This window comes from Seriola dumerili, unplaced genomic scaffold, assembly GCF_002260705.1.
Source record: "Seriola dumerili isolate Sdu_G_001 unplaced genomic scaffold, Sdu_1.0 BDQW01000088.1, whole genome shotgun sequence".
Classification (NCBI taxonomy): Eukaryota; Metazoa; Chordata; class Actinopteri; order Carangiformes; family Carangidae; genus Seriola; species Seriola dumerili.
In genome coordinates this window covers 12027202-12054184 of record NW_019174343.1, presented here as the reverse complement: position 1 = coordinate 12054184, position 26983 = coordinate 12027202, and the positions used below count along the sequence as shown (strand labels likewise).

At 42.6% G+C, this 26983-nt stretch overlaps 2 protein-coding genes across 3 annotated transcripts in view; one reads left to right on the top strand and one right to left on the bottom strand.

The window, feature by feature from the left end:
* camta1 (calmodulin binding transcription activator 1) overlaps positions 1–16278 on the bottom strand; it is a 47632-nt gene extending 31354 nt beyond the window's left edge. For both annotated transcript variants that reach the window (XM_022745091.1, XM_022745092.1), the window contains exons 1-3: positions 16235–16278; positions 14002–14097; positions 9042–9145 (exon numbers count right to left, since the gene is read on the bottom strand). In XM_022745091.1, coding sequence (XP_022600812.1) covers positions 9042–9145; positions 14002–14097; positions 16235–16259 — 225 coding nt within the window. In that variant the 5' untranslated portion in view covers positions 16260–16278. The remainder of the gene's footprint in view (positions 1–9041; positions 9146–14001; positions 14098–16234) is intronic.
* A 2560-nt stretch (positions 16279–18838) lies between these two features.
* Positions 18839–26897, top strand: LOC111221713 (dnaJ homolog subfamily C member 11-like). The gene is made up of 16 exons (XM_022745228.1): positions 18839–18917; positions 19665–19794; positions 19922–19995; positions 20114–20215; positions 20432–20560; positions 20674–20796; positions 20956–21029; positions 21151–21340; positions 21514–21599; positions 22536–22652; positions 22755–22910; positions 23215–23284; positions 23468–23525; positions 24167–24309; positions 24392–24521; positions 24631–26897. Exons 1-16 carry the CDS (start codon positions 18843–18845, stop codon positions 24654–24656), a joined length of 1683 nt encoding a protein of 560 aa, XP_022600949.1. The 5' UTR covers positions 18839–18842; the 3' UTR covers positions 24657–26897.
* The last annotated feature ends 86 nt before the right edge of the window (positions 26898–26983 follow it).

Genomic DNA, 26983 nt, shown 5'->3' with positions numbered 1-26983 from the left:
GCTAATATTGTATATGCAAAGAGACAGAACATACTCTCACACACTCTCTCTCTCTCTCACACACACACACACACACACACACACACACACACACACACACACACACCAACCACACACACACACATCACACACACACACACACACAAAACGCCACCTTGTTTAATCCCCCAGGAATCAGTGAAATTTGATTATCGTGACTTTTACAAACACTTTCCATATGAGAGTAGACCTTCCATAGATCAGCAGGAGGGAGGAGGGAGAGAGAGGAAGAGGCGGACAGCGACGGGGAGAGATGGAGAAATAAAACTGCAGTTTGAGAGGAGAAAACACTGGACGCATACTGTGGTCTCCTGAGTGGAACTGTTCAGATATCATTACCCAGACTGAATGTGCAGCACACACACATGCAGCATGGCGTACCTCACCTTATGTCTATTAGGTTAAATGTGGGAAACGGTATATTTACCAATAAATGTATACATCTCCCAGGGTAAATCTTGTGAATGTGTACATTTCCAGGATAATGTTAGTGGACACCACACCATGAGATTCACTGCTCTCTCACTATGTTTTGTTGCGGATATGATGTAGTTGGCAGCCAGTTTACCCCTTTGGCTCGGCTCCTGTGATAAACTGAGATCGGCGAGACACTGGAGACCCAATTGAGAAACATTATAAAATCAGAAAAAGAGCCAAAGGTAAAACTTTTGCTTGGTGAGTTTTCATACATGCCAACACATTTGACCTGCATCATAGTGATTATTATGTGAGGATCTTTTTTTGGCACATGTACCTCTTAATATTTGAAAAGCATATGAGATGCACTTAGTACTTAGTTGTCAGTGTATGTATGTTTTGAGAAACATTGAATGGACTTAAATGCGTGTATAAAAATGTGGTTTGCTTCAAAATTAAAGTCTTTAATTGTGTTTTTAAAGAGTTTACTGAAACAAAGCTCCATGAGGCCAAAAACGTGATGATGAACACTGTTCACAGTGTGCAGTAAAAACGGCAGGAGAGCTCCACAATAATATGACTTTTCAACTGATTAACAGGGAAACACAGACATTAAGAGATTTACCTTGAGAAATGCTACCAGTGAACGTTAAACATTAACCAACCCTGTGGCTGATAACTCACATTTACTACTAAATATTCATATTTACTATTCCCCACATACACACCTCTGTTTTCAAAACAAATGAGCAGTGAGCAAACTGATAATGAGTGAAAAGAAAGTGTTCTGAAACCACCACAGCAAATTCATATTTTTTATTATGCTGTATTTCCGTGCATTGATTTTGCACTGACAGTGCAATTTAATAACAACACAATCTTACCAGATTTAATTAAAAATAGAGATTACAGGCTGCAAGTGGTCATTAGTGGTTCGAAACTTATGAGGCCAACACAGTCAGATTCGTGCAATATCACATCAACAAAACTGACAATTTGACCTCACAGCAACTTTATAGAGCACCGATAAAAAATATGGTCTGATATACTTTGCAGCCCTTTTGCAGATAGGTGTGTCAAGTATGACTGTTTCAGTATTGAATATTTGGGTCTGTACACTTTAATGACAAATTTGTATTTGTCTCTAAAAATGTTTACATCTTAATTGTCTGGATTATCTATAAGACAGGCAGTTAATAACGCTGTGTGGAAAATTTACAGAGGCAACAAGGGTGTACTCACTGGAAAGTTTTTAATATTTGTGTGAATTGTGGTTTATCCATCTAACTTCAAGCAGATAAATATTATGTTGCACTAGAAAAAAGAGAGCCATAACCATATGTAGGGTGTTAAAATTCTATAGGAACTTAATCAACATTGAACAACAGCTAAATAAGTGAATAAAATGTAAAATAGATTAATATTATCCTTCCGGTTGTGTAGCAGTTCAGAAGTTACTGATCAGTATGTTAGGATTTTTGGTATAGTGCAATTGTCTGATTGTTGATATATTTTCAGAAAGGCTTGGCAGAGTGGTTGGAGGGATGTTAAATATATCCACAAAGCATGTGACATAAAGGAAAAGCTGTTGAACAGTTTGAACAGAAGGTAGGTTACACTTTCACATCTATCTGTCCTTTATTTCCACACTAGAACCGTAGCTCCATCCCACTATTGCTGGCGGACAACTCCGTAATCATTACGCAACAGTGAAGCAGCATCAATCGTCTGTAAAAACCTCTCTGATGACTCACGTATAACGCATGCGGTCCCAGGTGTCCACAGATATACTCGGTGCATACCTCATCATATGAATTTACAGTAAAATACTGCAAACTACTCGCACATGTGGAGCCACAGAGTGAGCATCAGCAGTACAGTAACAGTAAAAACGTTTTAGGCATCAGGATAGCACTACATGTGACTCAGATTTGTAGATCATGAAAATATATAACCAGACTTGGAATTAACAATTGTGCAAATATTGTGAGAAGGATTCACAGATATTTTCATATAATTTTTTTATTTTTAAGTATTGTTAGACTTGTGTGCCATTATCTGCATAAAGTCCAACATGACAGGCTGAAACTCCATTGACTTCAGAAATTCAGAACCATTTTACAAGTCTCTAAGCTCCAGATATTATAAAGACAGAAAATGAAGACGCTAAAGAAAAACCTCATCAAAATCAATTGGGTTCCAGCACCTGTGGTGCTTGATTTACAGTGTGATGTTTTGTTGACATCTCACTGCTACTGGGGGATGTAAACATGCAAAATTACCCCATGCTGCTGTAAAATACATTTGACTCCTAAAGGTCTCGCAAAGTCTGAGAAGCAGAAAGTTATCAAAGTTAAATAAAATTATAAAGCTATCTAGACAAAGCTCTACACATACAGTACAAGTTCTCAAAATAGGAGTACAAAGACCATCTGTGTGTGTGTGTGTGCACATGCTCACGCATACACATTTTAATGCTTTATCTGTCTCCAATGAATTAAATCTAATTTACACAGGACTCAGATATTACAGAGGTTCTATGTGGGGACAATTAAGGATACAAAAAGTATTGTCTCCACCGCACAGCCTGGCTCCTTATTACAGCAGACACTGCTGGTCATTCAGTTCTTTTTGGTCAGGCTTGAAATGTAACAGGAAGTTAAAAAGCAAAAGACACACTCAAAGACACACACGTGAAGACACACACAAACGAGCTACGGCACATACACAACACCCCCACACTCACAGCCACACATTCCCACTGTTTAATATATTTCTGTGTCTCCAGTTAACAATATTTTGTGTCAAATTATAGTGGGCAAGATAAATAGTGGGTCTGTGCGACATGGAGAAAATAGAACAGGAGGAAAATGTGGGGCTTCCAGTTCTAGAGGAGAGGAGAGGAGAGGAGAGGAGAGGAAAGGAAAGGAGAGGAGAAGAGAGAAGAAGAGAAGAGAGGAGAAGAGAGGAGAGGAGAAGAGAGGAGAGGAGAAGAGAGGAGAGGAGAAGAGAGGAGAGGAGAGGAGAGGCAACACTAACTCCTACCTCAGACACCTGGCTTTCCCTGACTAGACTTGTAAAACCTGGTTAATCCCAGCCCCTTGTGAACTTGTATGCACTGAAATATCTGCATGACTGAAACACACTGAAATACTGATTCCCAACCATCTATGCGGCATCTACAGTCCCATTTGCTGGATAATTTCATGTATCAATAAGGAAATTACATTTATGAATAGAATGAATCTAATTAATTCTTTGCATTGCTGCACATTTGGTTTAAATTGCTGGTTCGGTCAGCAGGACATTATGGCTGTCTGGAGTTCACGCGGAAATGGAAGTCACAACAGACACAAAATGACGTTGGGTGTTAATTGGGCTATGCTTGGCTCAGAGAGAGATGGAGAGATAGACAAAGGAGGAGGAGAAAAAGAGAGGGAGGGAGAAAGAGAGCCTGGAGGACTAATTAGTGATTATAACTTGGCGCTCTCCAAACATAAAATATTTCTCAACCCAAAAGACAGAGGAATGATTAAAAATAAAAGAATAGGAATCAAACACAAGGAGCTGCGCAACACCCCTCTGGTATCCTGTGTGTGTGTATCTGTGTGTGTATATACATATGTGCATGCATGTGTGCGCATGTGTGAGTGTGTGCGATGGCTTCTTTGCCCCCTCATTAAACCATGCTTTACTCTGGTAAACGGCAACAGCACAGAGCTCAATGTCAAATGGAGAGGTTACAGCCATAGGCAGGCTCTGGGACACAGCATGTTATGTTAACAAATGCATGAACGACACACCCATTTCATTTTAAAAATGAAACTTTCGGTAAGTTTCCAAAGGCACGTTACTTTTGTCTTTGTTCTGACATGGCCAAAAAATGGGGAGTGTCAGCCTGAGCCAGTGTGAGCTGGACATTAGCAATTCACACATCAAAGTCATAAATCAAGGACACCCTTCACCACAGAATAAATGGAACATAGAGGCCTGCAACTGGCTGTGTGCTAACTGTATCTCTCTGGGTTTCCATAATGGATCTATAGCATTTTGTCATGTCGTCTGGTAAGTGACGTTTGATGTCATCGCTCCTGTGTGACTTCCTTTCCACACTTCTACAGTTCATTTTTTACCTACAGGGAAGAAATGGGAAATATCTCTGCACAGAAATGTAGGAATACAACGCATGCATATTTAATTCAATGTATCTATTTAATGGCTCACAAACAACAATGACATAAATAATACATTAAACATTCACACACACACAGAGCTTTGTTTGGGTTAGAAAATTGGAGCTCACAAAAGCTGACACCACAGCATGTAGGTGAGCATGAGTGAGTTCCTGACATTTTTACCTGAGATTTAGAGCATTTGCCCTTCAACAACTGATTTTTTTTTTCATCTGTTGTATGTTTGGTACCGCAAGCAGACATACTGATGATGTCACGTCTCTGTTATTACCTTTAATGTACTGCACAATCATAAATGGCGTTTGTGTCACACATGCAACATTGATCATACCATTAGCTCGAATATTCACACAATCCCAATCTGTTACCATGGCAACACCTACTCTTGATACATACACACACACACACACACACACACACACACACACACACACACACGCACAGGAGGCAGATGGGGCAGTGGTCTAACATGTATATGCTTTTTGATCTGCTTCTCATTCAAGCAATCATGTTAGTGTCATGCAGCAGCACAGCCAGACATGAGCGTGTGTGAACTGTCAATGAGCTGCCTTCACAACATACAGCTACCAATACATCACTTTGTCACAAGAACGGAGCTCTACAATAAAATGTTGTATGTTTCATATCATTTTATTTCATATCATTGATTCCAAAACAATGCCTTTCCTTCAGACTTGCTTTTTACACCCGTACAATTGAGCGACATGTAGAGCAGACTCACATGCAGAAGCACTGTGGCACAGACGGCTGTTGTCTGTGTGATGTACTGAGGTCTGTACCAACCCGTTTGACAGTTGCATCATTTGAATCATAGTAGGGGGCTGCTCTGAAGTAGAACCCTTTAAAATGCACATCAGATCACGCAATGACGTGCATATTCACATAGAATGTGCGTGCACATTTCATAGCTTGAATTTGATTTTTCAAAAGGGAATTTTATTCGTTATTCAACTCAGGCTGGCCTCCTAAAATATGAGTCAGGATGTCAAGGGTCCCCACAAGAGTAATCATATCTTTTCATGAGCTTGAATCCCAAGAACAGATTCTGAAGTTTGTCTTTGTCTAGAAAAGTTTGATAGACTCCTTATTTAAGTGCTCCAAAGAATTTGCTGAAACCAAACAAGTCATTCCCGATGGATGAATAAAACCGACTCTCCCGTCAGTCTGTCCACCTGAGTGTGGTTTGTTATCTAAAACTAGTCTATAGTCTATTACCATGGACAGATACACATACACCCCCAATCTATTATTGAACAAAAGGCTCACGCCTCTGCTCAGCCCTTCAGGGAGGAATCCATCCCTCCATCACAGAATAATTTCACACATCAGTAGGTACACAAAAGAGAGAGAGGGGAAGGAAGAGGGAAGGGAAGGAAGAGAGGAAAGGACAGAGAAGAGGAGGAGGAGCAGGAGGAGGAATGGATGGGGTAAAAATGTATGGGGTCACAGCTCAGTGGTTGTTGGAGGCCAAGGTGTCGGGGACAGCCATGCGTGACAAAACAGAGATCAGAGGATCATATGCAGTTGCGCACATGTGCAAGAAAACAAACGCACATGCACGCGCACACACAAATACCCACACACACTTGCACAGTCATACACATGCCAAGAAAAGGTGAGAATAAGGACACATCAGATGAAGACTTGTAAAGATTGGGTCCGACTTAATCAGAGCCATCCAAACACAGAACGGTAATCTCTTTATCTCTCGCACTCTGCTCTTTTTATTCACACACACACACACCCACACACACACACACACACACACACACACACACACACACACACACACACACACACACAAAGGATAATCCTAATTCTAAATGCAGACATGTATAAACAGCATGCAGAAACCCAACACCCAAACAGTGCGGATGAGGAATACAAAACCCGTTGTGGATTTCCTTCCGCGTAAGCATATGGAAATGAAGAATTCTATGGAAACCCACAAAATCATACATGCACACCCAAACACACACACACGTCTGTCTACACACCAAATAATTACTGGGCGTTTTAGCACACACATTGGTCGATAACACATCACCACACTTCATGAGCAATATCTAGACCAGAACAGCATTATATTTTAAGTGAACACACACAAACACACACACACACGCGCACACACACACACACACACACACACACACACACACACACACACACACACACACACACACACACACACACACTGAGGGGATGCGACTGAATAAATAAATTGATTCAAGTTTGACAGCTGACTTGACAGCTGACAGCTGATTGGTCCAGAAATCCCACATAAAAGTGTGTTACACTACAATCTATGGTGGACTTACATGTGTTTAAAAAATTGATGACATTTCATGAAAACTGCTATACCTCTTGCAATGTCTGCAACACAGACAGATACAAATCAACAAACAGAAAAAATCAATACTTTTATTGCAGCAGCAACAAAATAATTGACCACAATAATCCGGAGTTGTGCATATCCCTCTACAGACACACTCGCACGCGTAGTTAGAAACACATACATAGACTGAAATACATACATGCACTAGATGCACAGTGAGCACCCCCCTATGAAAGCACCAAGCAAGAGGAGCAGCAGACACAATGGAGTGTTTAAGTATGCAGGAAACTTTATGCCTGGGTGGAAGAGGAGCTTTGAAGGAATCCGCTGAGGGACACCCAACCTCCCCCTGAACTGAGCCTGTACCTCCTCATCAGAGCGAGAGAGCCACGGAGAGAGAAAGAGAGAGGGGGGTGGGCGGGTGGGTGGGTGGGGTGGTAGGAAATGAAAGATAAAGATGGAGAGGACTAGATGGTAAGCTGAAAGGGAGACTTATGGAGAAAAAGTGGGAGAAAGGGCAGGAGAGGGGGCAGCAACAAGGTGCTCTGGTCTAGTCCCTGTGCCTTGTGCACAATTGCTCTTGGTTAGGCTGATGAAAGGAAGTCCCAAACCAACTGCGGTCACGTTGTTCTGAACCACACACACACACACACACACACACACACACACACACACACACACACACACACACACACACACACACACACAGCCTATTCATGTGAACGCACTGTTCAGTAGGCGCCGTGCTTAACTCCCAGTATGACCTTCATTGAGATGGATTGCATGAAAAATGTAATGACTTTCCTGAGAGAAAAACCACAGGCCAAATCAGCTTTGCATTGCATAATAATGCTGGACTTGGTAATCAATAACACAAACACACAAACACACATCCATAATGGAGTGCACAGCCTGCACATGGAGAAAATGTCCTCGCAGAGGCCAACCGCATCACAATGAATGGAGCAAACCACCAGTGGAGAGCTGTGCAATGCATAAACAAGGGGCTATTGACGATAAATGCCTGCATCCATTTCCACCCATCAAACACTTCCCTAAGCTAACAGTTTAAGTCTGGAAGAACATGCAACTCTGTAAAGCTTTTCACACCCCAAATGTTTAGCTCAGGGTTATCTTTGGCCATGAGTAAAGAGTTGTCCCAACCTAATTTGGCCCCATTTTACATTGTACCACTTAGCCAGCAGCAGAATTTAAGTTATCCATTGTTCATGCTGCAAATATGATACTAATTTTGGCCTAGAGCAGGGCAAACTCAGCCCTATATTGTCCTATATACCGGTAGCAGTGTGTTTGTGTGAAAACTTCAACAGTCAGAGCATACTAAAATTTCTAAAATATGGTTAACATTGAGGAAAGTGAAGAGCAAAACCCCTTAAGTTACTTAAACTTAACTCACTTTTATGATCAAATCCTCTGGGTGCATGGTCACTGCTTTTGTTGTTTATACCTCAGACAGCTCTCCGTTTTTTTGGAGGACAACATTACACACTGTAAGTAGAGCATCCTTTTCACACATAACACAAGACAGAAAAAGCAACTATGTGCAGAAATGTGCCACACATTTTAAAGGCTTTTTGTGGTTGCATGGCAACAATGTTAAGTTCAGATAACAATCTTTATCCTATTGACCATAGGTTTTTTGAACCCAGTAACACCCAGAAGCGGACACATTCATTCTGTAGCCTCATTTGTTGTTTCTTAGCCTCTAAGTCGTATACTTTTAGACCCAGGAGCCCCTGATCCCTACGCCTTAACCCAGAGTTGTTTGGATTATAAAGCGAAATAGACAGCAACATGCCAAATGGAATGTACAGTCTCGGAGCTTGGGTTGTTTTTTTATTTTTTTATTTTCTAGTGTCACAGTTTTAGGGTCCCATAATGAAAAGCTGCCATTGTGTTTGTTTACCTCCTCTTCATCTCTCAATGTGACATTAGCTAGAGATGCATCACCAGTAAAAATAACATTTCATCTCACTGTCACAGATATTTCCCTTTTGAGTGTGTTTCATTCTCACCTCGTTGGTGTTCCAGCGATGGCGCTCCTTGGGCAGAGAGGAACATTTGGGTAGACACTCTAGCAGCTTTTTGGGAAGGTATATCTTCAATTGGCCTGGCTCATCTGGAGCAGAAGGGGAAGTGGGGGAGGACAGGGGGTGAAGATAAAGGAAGATAAATGAGGGATGAGTAGGAAGAGAAGAGAAATTTCTCATCAGACACAGAGATATTGCGAGAGGAGAATACCAAAAGGCAGCATCTCTGGCAAGTGGCTGAATAAAATCATAACAAACTTTTATTGTGTAGCATTTAATGGCACAATGTGACCTTAAATAAATTAATTTGCGAATAGATTTTTTTCAGGCCTATGAAGGAAAGAAGCTTTGATTAATTTTGTTAAAAGAAAATGTGGTCCATCCAGTTACAGATCATCCTTGATCTGTAAAAGCTTCCTGTAAATTCTGAATCAGAAATAGAGCTGAGGATTTTTGGCATAGCAGTGAAAAGAGATGTCAGGCTAACACTTTGTATGGCCCAGTAAATGCGTTATTCCTAATCAATGAGTGTGTCTTATTATATCTTATTCACTTATGGGTGATTCCCAGTGATGTAGACAAGTAAGGTTGATAACTCTGTCAATCAAGGTGCAGAGTGCAAACAATAGGCTAAGTGTGCAGTGCGCAAAGGAAGTGGCAGTGCACTTATTTTTGGACAGCAGGTGGAGGTGCACAGCACACCTGGGGCCCACCCAGAATCAGATTTGGATTAAGAAGAACCCATTATCATACATTATCGGTACATTTGGGGTTGGTTACAATCATGGCCAATCACATGGGCATCTCTTATCCCCTTTAAAAGCAAAGCGCTCCCCAAAGTGTTAAACAAACAGTTTGGTAATGGAGTAGAGATTCTCGACTGGTTCCTCCTGAGAGGAAACTAATATTCTTCTACGGGAGCTGGAGAGTTGCAAGTTCAATTACACAACAGCGCAAATCCTGCTATAGGCAGGTGATGTTTAATGTTTCTGGACATACTGAAAGTCCTCAGAGGACCACATTTTCTATGTAATGATGCACTACTTTAGTTAGACTCACAATCATCCTCATGCTAACCACAGGTGAGGCAACATTGGTCGGTAAAAACAAGTTAGCTTTTACCTACTTGGCAGCATTGCCTTCAAGAATGACGTCAGGTGATATTCTATATTTTTCTTATAATCAACAAGTATTGGCTGTGTAACCAAAGCCCAATATAGTATGTTTCTCTCTGCCATAAACCTCTACTGTTGTCCAGAAACTATTAAAAACACACCAGTGAGCAACACTGTTGCACTAAGTGACAGGTTCCTTCATTACGATGAACATGGGCACTGTAGTTTATTTTGAGTAAATCCCACATACAACATTCTGCTGCCGGTAATACTCACTCATACACCAAATCCACAGCTGAAAATAGTCCCCAACATATGCACTATTTTCTCCTGTTTGAGTAATATTTGCTAAAAGCTACAGTGCCCAGCTGGTTCAGGACACTGCATTTTTTTAAGACGTAACTATATATTTGTGACCTGCTTTTAAAGATTTAAGTCTTCAGTAGGAACCATGGGGCTTAGGGCTGAGAGCCATAAACAAGACGGAAAAATTTAAGTATTGAGAAATGGACTAACACTCTGTTGATTTTAGTCTTTTCATGGGATTTGTTGACAATAACAAAACTATAGCCAGCCTTATCCTTTAATTATTTTTTTCAGTGTAATATGATGTGACTACTGGTAGAGGAACAGACAAGCAACACATGAATAATAGAGGTTTGCTTAGTTTTGGAGAGAGCTATAAGAGTGCACCGCCACCAAAACTACATCAAGCTGCTGGATTACCTGCGAAACGGCCCCTACTGAGCCTCTCCTCCCCCACTGCGGCACGCAGAGAATCACCAAAATACTGAATAGGTGCAGGTGAGGAAAAAATCCCACTGCGCCACAGGAAAATACCACTTCACCAGCGCAAAGCGTCCGCACAAAGGTAGAGCCCCTTGTGTGTGTGTGTGTGTGTGTTTGTGTGTGTGTGTGTGTGTGTGTGTGCTTGTTTGTGTGTGTGTGCCCAACGGGTGTGCCGCTAAGAAGTCAAAGAGAGCAAGCACTCAAAGGTTATTGATAAGCATTTGAGTAGAGGGCGTCCATTCATGACTCCCCTGGGAAGATAGGAATTATACTCTACCTGAGGGCAGACGACAGAGTGAGAGTAAAAGAGAGATAGGTGGGGTGGGGGGGTCAGAGTGGGGAGACAGAGAGAGGCAGGGAGACAATGAGCCAGAGAGGGACAGTTAATGAAGAAAAAAAGAAACTTAGAGAGAGAAGAATCAGAAAGTAAGAATTTCACAAGGACAAGAGATGGAACAAGGTAACACAGAGACAAAGAGAGAAGTGTACTATAGGGTTACAGGATAGGGTCTGTAGGGGGTCTATGTGTGTGTGCTTATGTGAGTATGTAGGTGTCTGAGCAAGTGTGTGTGTTTGTGTCAGTAGGAAGTGTGTTCAGGCACGTATGCTCCCCCTAATCAATTATGCATTTATTAATAGAAGGCCTGAGAAGACAGAATTTCAAACAGCTGAACGGTGCAGCAGCTTAGTTAAACAGCTGAATGGTGCAGCTTAGTTAAAGCCTAATTTCTTTTTTAGCAGCACTCCAGCCTCTCTGCTATGAATGCCAATCAGCGTTTAAACCCCACCCCTCCTGGCTATAACCCCCTTCCCTCCCCCTGCTGTTCTGAAGAATTCTCATCAGAGCCTCGCCTTTGAAATGTACCAGAACCACCACATCAAACAAGACCGTAGCACATGCGTAGGCACACACACAAACACCCACGCACACACACACATACACACATGCATGCACGCTCATACATGCAAACAGACACACATATACACATGCGGTGCCTGCCGATCAAGAAACACACATCACAGTATTTGTCCCAGAGTGGCGTTTTTTTAACCAGTGACCTTGGTTCCAAAATCCCTTTCAAAGCACACCTTCATGGACACAACCATCATCTTAACGTATTCTTACATTTACACTCCCCGCTGACAAGGACTGGAAAACCAACTTTGCTGATTTGTTGAATGCTGATGAGCTTTTACACCCCAAAGAGGCTGTACATAGATCACGCACTCACTTGCTAATCTAGTAAAAGAGAGTCCAAAAGAGTGACAAAGCCTGAATGCTAATGTGAAACTGATGGCTCATTAAGTCATATAGAGGTATGCGTGCTAAAAGTGAAAGTGTTCAACCAAAGTGAAACATTGCTTTGGTAGCCTATCAAATGCCATAATTTAGACTGGAATCACAGCCTCCGACTGATGAATATTTTACCTCATAAAACTGTCATCTCCATATTTAACACAGAAACAAGCCAATGCCCTTGTGAGATGGCTGTCAGTTAATTATAAAACTCTCCTCAGTAAAGAGAGAGAAAAACGTTCCAAATGCAACTCTTAACTCTCCCCCTACTGATATTAGGAGGCATCAGGGGAAATTTTCACATTTTCCCTCTTTTTGGGATGAAATTAATGTGACAGAAAGAAAGGCTCATTGCACAGCAGCTAGATAGAGGGATGGGAGGGAGGAGGGTGGGAGGGCAGGAGGGAGCGCCAGGGCAGGGAGAAGAAAGGGGGGAGCATAGCATGGGATGAGCGAGAGTGCAGGAAGAGGGAGGGAGAGACGAGAGAAAGAGGGAGAGCAGGGGGGGAAGGGATAGAGAGATGGGCGTGCATGCTAATTTTATCATTCTGCTGATAAACTTTTCCTCCAGTAATCCTCCAGCTGGGACGCGAGAACAGATAGGAGACAGGGATAGGCTCGGGAAGTCTCCGTTCATATTAAACAGTCATCCCAAACAGAACTCTCTGTTCTATTCTATTCTATTCTTTTTTATTTCAGATTTTTTCTTAATTCTTTATTTGCTATTTTATGACAGTTACATCTTCTCCCATCCCTCTTAACAAAATAAGAGGGTCTGGTGTAGGTACGACGCAATCAGCTTCTACTGAAATGAAAAAGGGGTTGGGGTGTGTGTGTGTGTGTGTGTGTGTGTGTGTGTGTAGGTTTGTGTGTTTGTAGGTGTGTGTGTGTAGGTGTGTGTGTGTGTGTGTGTGTGTGTGTACTGAGGAAGGGGGGGTCCACATACCGTCCCTCCCTATACCCATAACCCCCATCACCTCACTAAGCACCATGTCCGTCTGCTCCTCCTCACATCTGTTTATTTTCTTTCAATTTGTCCCCCTAACACACACACACACACAAATACACTCAGAGGCAGAGACATGCATCTGTGTCATGTCCTCTGGAATCAATAACCAATCAAAGCAATCATTGCCTTTATAGTCCCTCTAAGACACCACAGCAATCACACACATGCCCAGTAGACACTCAGACTCATACACGACCATGCGGCGACCCCAGATTACACACTCCATCTCACTTCTAGTTTAACCAGGCCCATTGAGGATTATAGATACATAATGCCATGTGTACAGATTAGGTATGACAATAAACTACTGATAGCCAAAGTAAGCCCTGCCTTATTGTGTGTGTGTGTATGTCTATGTGTGTGTGTGTATGCCCACTAATACTGTACTGGCATGCATGAATAAACATGATGTGTAACAGAGCTGAATTGGAATGACGTCTCAGCAGAGACACACAGAGATAGAGCGTGTGCTTGTTTTGTGTATATGTGTGTGCGTGTGTGTGTGTGTGTGTGTGTGTGTGTGTGTGTGTGTGTATGCATGTGTAAGTGTGATCTGTTACAGAGCAGATGAGAAGGAGACCTCAGTTCCCGCATCACATCATTCTGCCAGAAGGCTTTTATACTTGCTCCCAGAGTCACCCTGTGCTACAGACAAATGTGCGAGCGGCACTTAAACACCCTCTCACAGACATGCACACGCACAAACATTGTGAGGAGTGTTTGTATGTCTCTTACTGTTGGCGTCAGTGTCGTCACTCTTGGGAGGGGTGTGTCCTGTGTAACCAACAGCAATCCTGACCATTCGCTCTGGATTTCTTATCTTCTTCAGTCCTACAAAAAGAGAAAAAGAGAGAAAAAGGGACAAAGACATATTTAGGAAACGCTCCAGACTTTGGTTTCCTTGGCAGTCGCGTACCTCACCTCATTCTTCCTCCTCTAAAGCCCAGAAACAAAACTCCAAGTGATATGCATGTGGGCTGATCCATTTTCTGATCCACTAACTTGCATCCATTGTGTCCCCTGATCGATTGGCCACAGTAGATACACTGCCTCCGTGTGTGTGACTAACTTGTACCCAGCTTTAGTTTCTCTTCTCTCTCATCATTTCTCTGTTTCCCTGACCACTGTTGCTATGATACAAAGTAGACCAACCAGCGCAGAGGGAGATGGTCTTCCAAGCTATATGGTGGATATTGTTCTCATGCCCACTGGTGTACTCTGTTGATCGGCGCCATGCACATCTGCCAGGGGATGGAAATAGTGGATAGCTGTCTACTGCCTTTGTCGCTGCGATTCATTTGGATTTCATTCAGCATGGCTGAGGCTCGTAAATTATTACATCCTCTCTACACATAACACTACACTAAGGGGGCAATGGACAAAAAAAACCCTCTACTACTGTGAATACCGTGTGTTTGTTTGCATGTGTGTGTAGGTACAGTACAGTATGAGCAGAGGGGGTAGTTTTATAGTCGTGTGGTTGAGTGCCTGCTGATCTGCCCATGGGCCTTCTGTCTCATCTACAGTTCTAGTCTTTTCACGCAATGGGACTCTCAACCCACGGCCTTCACTTTGCCTCTGGCCACACACACACATGCACGCTTGCCTGCACACATGTATGTGTGTGGGTGTGTGTCTGACTTTAAGTGTTTTACGCTTGAAAACGTGCCTCACAAATGTCTGATGCTACTTGTGTAGTTAAAGTTATCCAAAAATTGCCCCTTAGAGAAATCTTACTCAGCATCGCTCCCTAGTGGAGAGAGGGTCAAAGGCTCCCCCTGTCATTTCCAGTATCACTTCGCTGAGACAGAAATGAAAATAAAAACAATTAAGAACAAGAACAATTAAATAATAAAGCTGAGTAAAGCTCAGTGCTGAATGTCATTGTAGCTTTTAAGTTGTTATGGAACTGTGTCTCATCAAAAACAATACGTTCAGCTGTTATATTTATTTGCTTGACATGTGTCTTTAGGCAATTTAACCCTCTGTGACATCAGCAATACTTAAAAGAGGCAAGAGTATGAAAGCAATACTCAGAACAGACTAACAACCAGCGGATGTTTATAAACAAACGTCAAACACACTAAGGAATAAAGCCTTTATTAACCCATGAGTTGAGCTAGAGATAATATTGCCATGGTGATTCTGGTCATCCCTTAAATAATTCATGAATGAATGAATATCAATCTGAATGAAATGGTGGCTGTGACGATAATGACCCAAAGAGTTTAGCTGAAGGTGTAAAAATTTAAACTAGATTCATACGTGTTATGACCTAAAACTGACACACATACACTCCTCCCCCTCCCCAACCTAAATGCAGCCAGATTCTCACCTTCACTGCCTTAGCAACCATAAGCTCAACACCAAATGAACACAAACATAAACACACACACACAGGCATATATACACACACAGGCCAACACTGGATTGTGACTAAATAAATACACAGCTGGACTGGGAGGTTTGCATGGCTGTCAGGAATGGAAATCTGCGATTCAGTGGTCTATTTTATGCTTACAGAGAAATACAGAGACAGATGAACACACACACGCACACACACACACGCACACGCACAGAAAGCATCTGAATTCCTTCAGCGTGAACCACTCTCATCCTCTCTCATCCCATCCCTTTTATGCTAAACGCTTAAAAAGCACTCATAAACCAGCTACTCAGGGGAAACGCTGGCAAACACCGGACGGTGAAAAACTACCCTATCCCGACTCACTCTGAGCCCACCGACAGGACAACTCTCCTTCCGTTATTTATTTGCTGTCGGTTAACCGTGCTCCACACAGTCGCTGGTTCAGCACCAGCGTCCGTGTTTTCGGGACGGGCTAGAAGAAAGGGAAAGCCCTGCCGTTATCTCTCTCCTCCTCTATGCCTCCATCCCTTCATCGCCTCGTCTGAACCCCGGATAGCAGGACTCTGCCACCTCAAATAAAAACCGTTATTTCTCTCTTACCTTCCGGCTTGTTTTCGGCAGCCATTTCCCCTCCACCGCGCGCCTCATCCCTCCTCCTCCTCCTCTTCCTCCTCCTCCTCCTCCTCGACTCGACCTAGTGGTGGTGGAGGTGGTGGTGGTGGTGGGGAGGGGGTGCCACGCGCGTGCACAGAGAGGACAGCTCAAGGAGGGGGGCGGGGCTGAGAAGAAGGGGTGGGGGGGGACGAGCCTGCCAGCTTCTGCAAGACTATTGGTCCAAACGGTGAGGATTGACAGCGGGGATCCGTGATGGTGACTCGCGGAATTCTCCATCCCTCCGTTTATTCGTGTTGTCCCCGCCCCCTGCCGACGTTCACGCGCATTCTTCCTCGCTCTTTCTCCCTCTCTCTCCTCTCACGTCACTGAACGACGTCTGTATTCGAGGACACCTTGACAGCCTCCCACAGCATCATCATCATCATGCTCATCATCTTCTCTCTCTCTCTCTCACACACACACACAACGTAGGCCTACTCACACATATACATTACATACACACACAGACACACACACGCACGCACACACACACGCACGCAGGAACGCAAAAGTCGCATGAGCGCTCATTTCCTCACATGCAAACCCAGTGTACTGTTGAAAACCTGCGATGTAAGGTCGCGTCTCGGCATAAATTATGAACCCCCCCTTGAATTCAAATGAAAAGAACTGCCTGAAAGAGACTTTTTAGATGCGCGTGGGTTGGCGGGTGCTGTCATTCGCTGTGGTGCTGAAGCTCGCGGTGCTGAAAGGACAGCTCCACACGCGCCTACACAGGCTGTGAGCACTCACTACCTGATTTCTTTGAGCCGTGTTATTGTACTGAAGTGATGATAGGTCAGGTGAAAACTCATGGGATAAAATGAAAAACACCCCCCCCCAACCACCACCACCACCAAAACACACACACACACACACACACACACACACACACACACACACACACACACACACTCCGCCGGTCTCCCCTTGTTGTTGCCCATTTTTGCTCTGGCAGGAAATCGTTGTATCATTGCTCATTGTTAGGTTAAGTTAATAACGAGCCTGTATTCTCACTGATAGGCTATTTATAATTCTGCTGTTTAACACTACGCTATCCTTTCTAAACAGTGGGGCTTAACCGGGACCATTATGTTCTTGTTTCAAGCCCACTCTGTCACTCTGTGCCTCGGGGCAGAATATCTTCTTTGCACCAAAGCCTTATGTTTGACAGAATCCACTCCGTAGACACGCTTCACGGAAAACATAGGTTTTGAATGGTTCGTCCTCAGCTACGTATGCTTTGCGTAGCCTCTGCTTGCACAGGCACACAAGGTTCTTGGCATCGACTGAGTTCAAGCGGGATGAATGACAATGAGGAACATATATAAGACGTGAAGCCAAAAACAAGATCGGTTTCATTTAAACCTTCAAAACTGTCTGTTGTCATGTCGTAGGAACAAAACAACTAATAAATAACAAATCTGTAGCCTTCAACTGATGCACAGCATAATGGCTGGCGGATACACATTCTAAATTAAAACAATGACATATACGAAAAAAATAGCACTAAACTCTTATTTTGAGTAGTGGTGTTTTCACATCCTTTAGGCTTCTAAAATTACTTATACTAAAAAACATTAATATATAATACAACATTATTGGAGTATTTTACATTGTGGTATTGCTACTTTGAAATTGTGGTACTGCAACAATTGTAACAAGCAAAATTAAAAATAAAATTTACTGACAGAAGGGCATCAGAGATTGAAGACAGGAAACAACTACCAACTGGGCAAATTGCAACAACCCCAGACCACAAACACCAACAGCCCGAAAAAGCAATAGGGTCGCAGTTTGGCAGTTAATTGTAGTGATTTTACTCTCTGGCCTGTCCTAGAAATGACCCCTGGGTCAAAATCTAGTTGCTACAGGAAGTTAAAGAACATCATTACTTAATTTGATAGGGCTGACATGTTCCATATTCTTGAATGAATCAATTCACTGGTTATCAATTCAAATAACCAGACAGCAAACCTGGGGCCAGATAGTAGGAAGAATGTCCACAATGCACGGCGCAGGAGGACGGGGGTGGGGGGTGACAGTCATTAATAGTGTAGATCGGTGAATAGTTTACAGGTTGTTTTAAACACACCAGGTAAGATAGATAGAGGTATATAGCGAAGCGACGCTGTCATCATAACTTGGATGTTAATATAGCTAATGTTTTTAATACTTGAGCTATTGTAATTAAAAGTCGTATATTTTTCCGCTGAGTCCAGTAGTTAGTGGCGTTAGAGTGGCGTTAATGAGCGGTGTTAGCCGTTAGACGACGCGTTAGCCTATTCACAGACTGTTTTAACGGAGAAAGAAAGGAAAGAAAAAAGACGGTGACGGACTGCTTTTACACACTGACAAATACCGTACCTTCTAAAAGAAGAAACTTTCCTCACGGTGGTCGCTGCTCTTGTCTGGAGGTGACAAATCTTTTTTAGCACTGAGCTCAAACTCAAACACAGCCAGCAGAGGGCGGTAGGACAACTTCCGCTTCTCGCACGGCTGACCAATGAGCTTCCAGAACACTGGAAGGGTGGGCGGGACCGGACCAAAACCGAACATGGCGGCGTCCGTAGATGATGATTTTGAGTTAAATAACCAGGACTATTACTCTCTACTCAACGTTAGGAAAGAGGTACGATTCTTTCTGTGTTTTACAGCGAAGCCCGACGATGACCGTCTTTTGTGTGATTGTCGGATGGACCTCTCTTGATAATGTGCAGTCAGTGCTACATCGTTGAGTTGAATAGCGGTCTTCTCCATCAGCACCATCATCCGTGGGGGCTGAGACCGGCTGGTGCTGCAGAGACATGGACATGAAAGCTATTTAAAACATGTACTTTATATAATGCAGGCAATGTAGTTTAGAATGCACGTATCATAGGTACCATATCTGCACCGATGAGCACTATGAGAGCCTAATCTGGAGGCCTGACTAGGATTTGCACTTGGATGTTCGCCTGGATAACGTTTGGTAACATTTGGTAGTTACTGAGGCAGACACTGTAGCGTAACGGAAAGGTTTAATGTAAGCGAACTGGTGGCTGTTTTTCAATTTCCCTAAATTGGAAGCTTTATTGCAGCAGTGTTGTGTCAGCACTCAGGAGTGGGGCTGAAATGATTAATCAACTAAGTGAAAATGAATCTGCAACAATTTTGATAATCAAAAAAACAATAAAAAATACTAGCTCCAACCTCCCAAGCCTCTTATGTGAAGATGTTCTGCATTAATTATATGATAGATAATTGGACTGGTCTGTTGTTTGGACACAACCAATAAATATGAAGACCTCATCTTTTCTGATATTTTACAAACCCACCAATTAGTCAATTAATCACCAAACTTACTCAGGAGAGAAACCTGTCCTCTCTTTAATTACAGGCTACATTGGAGGAGCTAAAGGCGTCGTATCGAAGGCTATGTATGCTCTACCATCCTGACAAACATCGAGACCCAGAGCTGAAAAGACAAGCTGAGCAGCTTTTCAACCAGGTGCACCAGGCGTATGAGGGTAAATGGAATTTAAACAATTTTTTAAATTGCCATTCAACATGAAAAAATACAGCTGAAATTAAACAGCCCAAAAAAACACAATAATGCTACATAAACTGAACAGTGACTCCTCTCTCTCCTCTCAGTGCTGAGTGATGCTCACTCCAGAGCCATATATGACATCTTTGGGAAGAAAGGGCTGGAGGTGGAAGGCTGGGAGGTGTGTATTCTGTCTAATAACCTTTATATCTCACAGTTGAGTGGTTTTGCTGCCCCATTATACATACAATATTAACGAATCTTCACTACCAATATCTTATGGCGATGATGCTGTGTAGGTGGTGGAGAGGAAGAGAACTCCAGCAGAAATTCGAGAGGAGTATGAAAGGCTGCAGAGAGAAAGAGAGGAGAGGAGACTGCAGCAAAGAACTAACCCCAAGGTTTTGTCAGTCAAAACTACTTCATATTTCTTTGTCAGCCTCACCACTTTCACTATATTTCTTGTATGGGCCATTACTGTTATGCAGATGTTATTAAATCACAACTTAATTTTGACTGTGGGTGGTTTCCACATTCATTTCATTATGTCCCTCACCTTCTTCCTTCTTTGTTAATTAATTATGTCAATCTCTCTTCTTCATGCCCTCATTATTCAGGGCACCATCAGTGTTGGTGTGGATGCAACAGACCTGTTTGATCACTATGATGAGGACTTTGAAGAGATGCCAGGAGGAGGCTTTCCTCATATTGAAATCAACAAGATGCACATTTCCCAGTCCATAGAGGTATAACAGAACACACTCACTCCGCATTTACCTTCCACACAGCTACTTACCTGGGCCAAGATCACTCTAGGATTCAGTGTTTTATCAGGTGCCAATTTTTTGTGTTTCTTCAGGCTCCTTTGACGAACTCTGACACAGCAGTGCTGTCTGGTTCACTCTCTACACACAATGGGAATGGAGGGGGCAACATTAACATGACTGTACGAAGGGTTACTTCAGCCAAAGGCTGGGGAGAGGTACACGCATAGTACATGCAAAATATAAAGCACAATACAACCTGTAGAGGCATGTTTTGAAGAGGCCATTTAAAAGCTTCATTTACTAAATGTTAGGCTGGGATAATACAGGTTTGTTCCCCTCTGTAATCACATGTTTCTGTGCATTCGTCTCTGCAGGTGGAGTTCGGTGCAGGAGACATACTGGGACCGCTTATTGGGTTAAAGGTGTTTCGCAATGTCACTCCTCGGTGGTAAGGCCCAACTGTTTGCCATGAGGAACAATATCACACACTGTATCAACATAAGAACAACATTTTCCCTCTCTTTAATTTACTCCCTTTTTAATTTCCTCTCTGTCATTTCTCTGGCCAGTTTCTTGACAGCCCAGTGCGGTTTGCAGTTCTCTCCTCGAGGTTTGCGACCCAGCTGCTCTCTGATGACAGCACGCCACCTGGACCAGAACACCATGGGTTACCTTCAGTGGCGCTGGGGGCCCAATAGCGCCATGACGACCAGCCTGGTCCGAGACACAAAGAGCAGCCACTTCACTCTAGCTCTGCAGGTACACACAAACATGTTCACCAGCAAACTTTGGTAGGAATGTACATGCACTGGCTGTCATTATGAGGAATAAGGGTTGTACTATAACTGAAATTTGCTGCACTGAAACCCGTGGTTTGCATTTTTTCACTCTATATATGCTTCTTCTGGCCTCCCAACGCCACCTTCTTCCAGCTGGGTGTGCCTCACTCCTACCTGATGATGAGCTACCAGTACAAGTTCCAGGATGAAGACCAGACTAAAGTTAAAGGCTCTGTCAAGTATGTCTGTTGATGTTGTGTCTAAGTACTTAAGTAACCTTTAAACCAACTGGTTTAAATTAAACCAACTAGTTTAAAGAGAAAAGGGAGGGATAATGAGTAAAACTATAACAGTGCACACATCCTGCCGATTAGCTGATGCAGCTTCCATATCAGTGCTTTTTGAATGGTAACTGAACACCAACTGTTTTCAGTTCATCTTGTTTTTGAAGACCTCCGGTAGAAGTGAACTACAACGTGTGTCAGGACATATTACTATTGGGTGTGGTCAAAGGTGCAACAGGCACATCTTTGCTTTTCTGCCTGGTGTTAAGTTGTCCTTCTTGTTTTTGCAAGAATAATGAAAGTTTTTCTAGAAAACATATTTACTAATTTGCAGGAAGCAGTTTGTATTTTCAGTTCCTAGTTATGTCGAGATCAAAAAAATAATTGTTGGTGAATAAAACATGAGAACATAGCTTTTATGGCCTTACATATCAAACATCCTATATAAACCATTTATGACCTGAAAATCATTATTTCTTTGACTTGGAGCTTTTCATGCAAAAAAATACAGAGAGCTTTCCAGAGGCAGGAAAATAAAAGACAATGACAGGACATAAGCAGCATTAAAAGAGCTGCAGGAAGTGAAAAGCGGTTAACAATTAAACAACATAGTAGAAAAATGTAAAGCGAGTAAACACACTATAAAAGAAATAAAACATTCATAAATACAGACATTAATTTAAAAGGCAATTTAACAGTAAGGGAAAGAAAATATATAAGTTGTTAAAAACACAATTAGACACACATATTTGATCCCTAAACAATTTTAATCCAGCTGTACTGGCTGTTTGATTTATTTCCTCTCATTCTGCCCATGGTATTGTCTTCAATAGTTGCCTAGCTCCATCTCTCTAATAGTCTCTGTTCATTTCTGTTTCCCTCCCCTTCCAGGACAGGCTGGTTTGGCACTGTGGTGGAATATGGAGCAGAGAGGAAGATCAGCCGACACAGTGTCCTGTCAGCCACTGTCAGCATCGGCGTCCCACAGGGAGTCACACTCAAGATCAAGTACTGGCCAACCCAGAATATGACCTCATTCTTTTGTGGGTCTTTACACCACTGCATGATAATCTAATGTACGTGCCTGTTTGTGCTGGTGTTTCCATGCAGGTTGGCGCGTGCCAGTCAAACTTACCTGTTCCCAGTCCACCTGACAGATCAGCTGCTGCCAAGTGCTGTCTTCTATGCCACTGTGGGACCCCTGTTGGTCTACATGGCCGTCCACAGACTGGTCATCATCCCATACACGCATGCACAGAAACAGCAGTCAGTACATCTCCTCATTCAGCATCACATTTCTTAGTACTGGGCTGGTTTTCATTTATAATAGTAATTCATCACTGTTCAGGCTGAATTCTGTCTTTCGACGTCATTTGTGTGTACGCATAATAAATCGTAAATGCTGAAACTGTCCTTCAGCTGAAGGCAACTCCACATCCCACATAGGCAGAAATACAGCGTTTTTCAGTTTTGGGTGTTGTTAATACTAGAAGGGTGTCTTTCATGCCTCCACAGTGAATCCCAGCGGGTGATTGTTGATGTCTGCTTTGTCTGTCTCTGTGCTTCTCAGAGAGTTGGAGCTGCAGAGGAAGAGCTCCGCCACAGACATCGCCAAGAAGAAGCAGGAGGCAGAGTCTGCTGTGAGCACTCACACACTCGCATGCAAACACACCGTAATTCATTGTGTGTGGGGGATCATTGATCATTGTTTCTAGCTCTCCGCATCTCGTCTGAAAACCTCTCTCCTCCTCTATCCTATTCTGTTTCACTCTCCTCCTCCTCCTCCTCCTCCTCCTCCTCTTTCTCGCATACACACTCTGCAGGTTCTGCTGATGCAGGAGTCTGTGAGGAGAATCATAGAAGCAGAAGAATCCAAGATGGGTGAGGGAAGACACACACACTCAGTCTCTCTCTCTCTCTCTCTCTCGCATACACATATACTCACAGACATTACACCAGGGTGAGAAACTGAGAACCTTTTTAATTTGCAGCCAGTCAGAACTTGGTAAAAATCCAAATGTGTAATTCAAACGCATTTCTCATGGTTGCTGTCAACGGCATAATATACTGTAGCTTCAGGAGTCTGTTTAGCTAAGTCTGACTTCCATCATCTCTTGCTTCATAGCAAGAGATGATGATGTAGCCCATCTCCATGCTGCAGTGTTTACATAGGTGGCGCTTGTAAATCTGTGCACAGAGCACCAGAGTGCACACTCAAATAAATCCAAACTGTGATGTCAGTGTGCTAATGGATTTTCTGTTATATTTATGTAGAGAGAGCATGTGATTATTTGAAGAGCCACTCTGTGGGATGTTGTTATGGCACCTTCTAGATGCTCTGTGTAATGAGTATGGCTACACATTGCTGCATATTATTAATATCAAGCTAACATAGGAGCAGGACTGTTTGCATGCTGTGGGAGGAATTTACACATGTAAATATTGTGTATTCTGTACATTATCCCTGCATATCTTTGTTTTAAACATAGATGGAAATACTTTTACCATTTATCGCTGTCTAGGTCTGATCATCTTGAACGCCTGGTATGGAAAGTTTGTGTCTGACACCAGCCAGAAGCAGGAGAAAGCAAAGGTCATCGACGTCACTGTGCCTCTGCAGTGCCTTGTCAAAGACTCCAAACTCATCCTCACAGAGGCCTCAAAGGTGTGTGTGTTCACATGTCAGTGTTTGTGACTGCGCATTTTTAGATGTGAATGCATTGCACATGAATGGTTTCTCTGTGTAGGCAGGGTTACCCGGCTTCTATGACCCTTGTGTAGGAGAGGAGAAGAGTCTTAAATTACTGTACCAGTTCAGAGGTGTGATGCACCAAGTCATCTCTGCAGACACTGAGGCTCTACGGATACCTAAGCAATGTTCGTATGCAGCAGTCCAGTATTATTATCCTGTCACTGCACACTTATTACAACATTGCTAAAGCCTATATGCAAGCATCCATGTTGAAATTATTTTTTGTCTTTTCAGCTCACAGAATTGAGACTGAGTCCTAGGAGCTCACCACTGTTGGAGCACCAGAGGGCAGATGTAGATGAAACAGACTTTGTGTACACAGAAGAACCCATGAATGGAGAGGACACATCAAAAATAAGTCAGTTTCTTTCCTCCAGTCCTCTTCTGTCATGGTATTAGTGAACCTGTTTATTGACTTCCTCCACTCCTCCCTTTCCTGTGGGCCATCTCCCAGGTTCAGCAAAATACAGGAGTCAGCTCAGAGTTTCTTTGAGTCTCTAGTCGGCTACACCTGACAGGGCTGCTCAAATATCTGCAGGACATCAGACAATGGCCCTGAACATAGTTTTATATATGCACTACACAGAGGGACTTGTAGTCACTGCGGATGTGGTGACCATTCCCTTCAGCGATGAGCTAAACGTGCACAGATTTAAAAAAAAAAAAAGTTTCTTGACATTTGTTATGTCAAGTGTATACAAATGAGCTGTGCTGTAATTTTACCCCTTATCATTGTAGTCTTTAGTCTTTGTATGTGTATCACCCTGGTAGTTTTGAATCTAATAATGTTATAACATACCAGAGATTTCACTAACTCATGCAAATGTTTAGAACAACACTATGCAGGATCATGTCTGTGTCCCTGAGGCTGCCCAGGACTGAGGAATGGTTGTGTAACTCATGTTTTGTTTACTTGTTGAAAACGTCTCATCCTGATTCATCATGCCTTTCAGTGGCATGTCTGCTGCTCATTGAGCTGTCAGTCAGCAGGTGCAAACTGGTGCTCAAAACTTATATCCGTGAGGGATCGGATTTGGAGGTAGGAGGAGGGATAGCAATGGGAGGGAAAGTGATAGTGATGCCCTCTGACGGTCATGATCCAACCAAAGAGACAGGGTTGAATTCTCTACACAGATTTTCTTTTTCAACATCTCAGGCTAGACTGCATTTTAAAGGCAGAAATTCCACGTGGATTCGGTTTGCGTCAGAGTTTATTGATTATCTCAGTGCAGTTGCAGCCAGAACTGTATTTTTTTCCATGATTTTTTTAATACAGTGAAGGCTATAGTTTGTAGATCACTGGTGTATATCTGGCACAAAGCCAGTGATAACAGTAACTAAAGGAATGAATTTGATTTTTTTCTTAAATGGAGTAATTAATGAAGAATCCTTTTCTGGTTGGGATGTGACCAGTAGAGGGCTTAGATCAACACTGTCCCTCGTGTAGGTTGTGTTTGCTGCTGAAGCTGTCATTATGACAGACAATAACTTGCTACTGGAACTGAGCCACACTAAAACCATTTCATTGATTCTGGCCCATTTACATGGTTACATGAATTTGATGTGAACACCTTTCCCGTGCCATATCTTTTAATTTGATATTGTTCTCCGTCCATTTTTTTTTTATTTAAAAATTCTGAATTTAATTCATCTTTAATGCAATATCACTTCTTATACAAAGTATTGTGTAAGATGCTAAAACTACAATTTTCAGTCAGCATTTTTATGCCTGTCACTTAGGTGATAATCTACAGTCTGTAACTCACCATTGGTAGTTATTTTCTGATCAATGTGGTAAGGCTGACATGGGGATGTCCTATGGTGCACTTTCTGTTGAGATATAGGTGTTGTAGCACATAAGTCCCAAAGTTTAATCCTTGTGCTGAGTTAGTGATTTATTCCTCATCTTGTCTGGGAACCCTGTGATGAACTACAGAGAATTCCTGAACACACTACTGTAGGATACATATGGTATTTTACTAAATACAACAGTAATGTTTTGCACAAAATGTACAGTATTTAAAGCTAAATTTTCAGGCTAGTTGACATGAAAGTGGTTCTGAAGCATCAATAGTAGATCTACAATTGGCTTTATACTGAACACCATAGGGTACATCTAAGAAATAGTGAATGATCCTTTTGACTTTATATGGTGTCATCCCCTAATTGATTCTGATTTTGGCATCAGTGGTAAGTTAGAGGGACGTCTGTCGCTGCACGACTCTAGTGAGATAATGGTCTTGGCTTGGGGTCATGATTACAGCAGCCATTTTGCACTGATTCTGTTTGTAGTATTTGTCTCCTCTCTTTAGTTTGAAGTGTGCTGTAAAGTATTTTTGACAGGTCAGCTGGTCATCTCTGCTCTAGTGCCACCGCGAGGCCAGCAGCAAGACTGCTCCCTGCTGTTACATTCAACCCATCATCGAAACCGACCCACATTATGTAAATGTACTGAATGGTTGAGGAGCCTGTGTTCTCTGTCCTGTAAAGACTACAATAAATATGAACAAAACAGATGTGGCGTCTGATTTCAAGAACATTGCAGAAGGACAAGCACATTTAAGAAATGCACTGTGATATTATAAAA

Excerpts from the sequence above, each read along its gene's own strand:
- LOC111221713 (XM_022745228.1), top strand. The coding sequence starts at position 18,843 with ATGGCGGCGTCCGTAGATGATGATTTTGAGTTAAATAACCAGGACTAT. Across the intron at positions 20,797-20,955 it reads CAGCCAAAGGCTGGGGAGAG|GTGGAGTTCGGTGCAGGAGA; the intron begins GTACACGCATAG and ends TCGTCTCTGCAG. Across the intron at positions 23,285-23,467 it reads AGCAGGAGGCAGAGTCTGCT|GTTCTGCTGATGCAGGAGTC; the intron begins GTGAGCACTCAC and ends CACACTCTGCAG.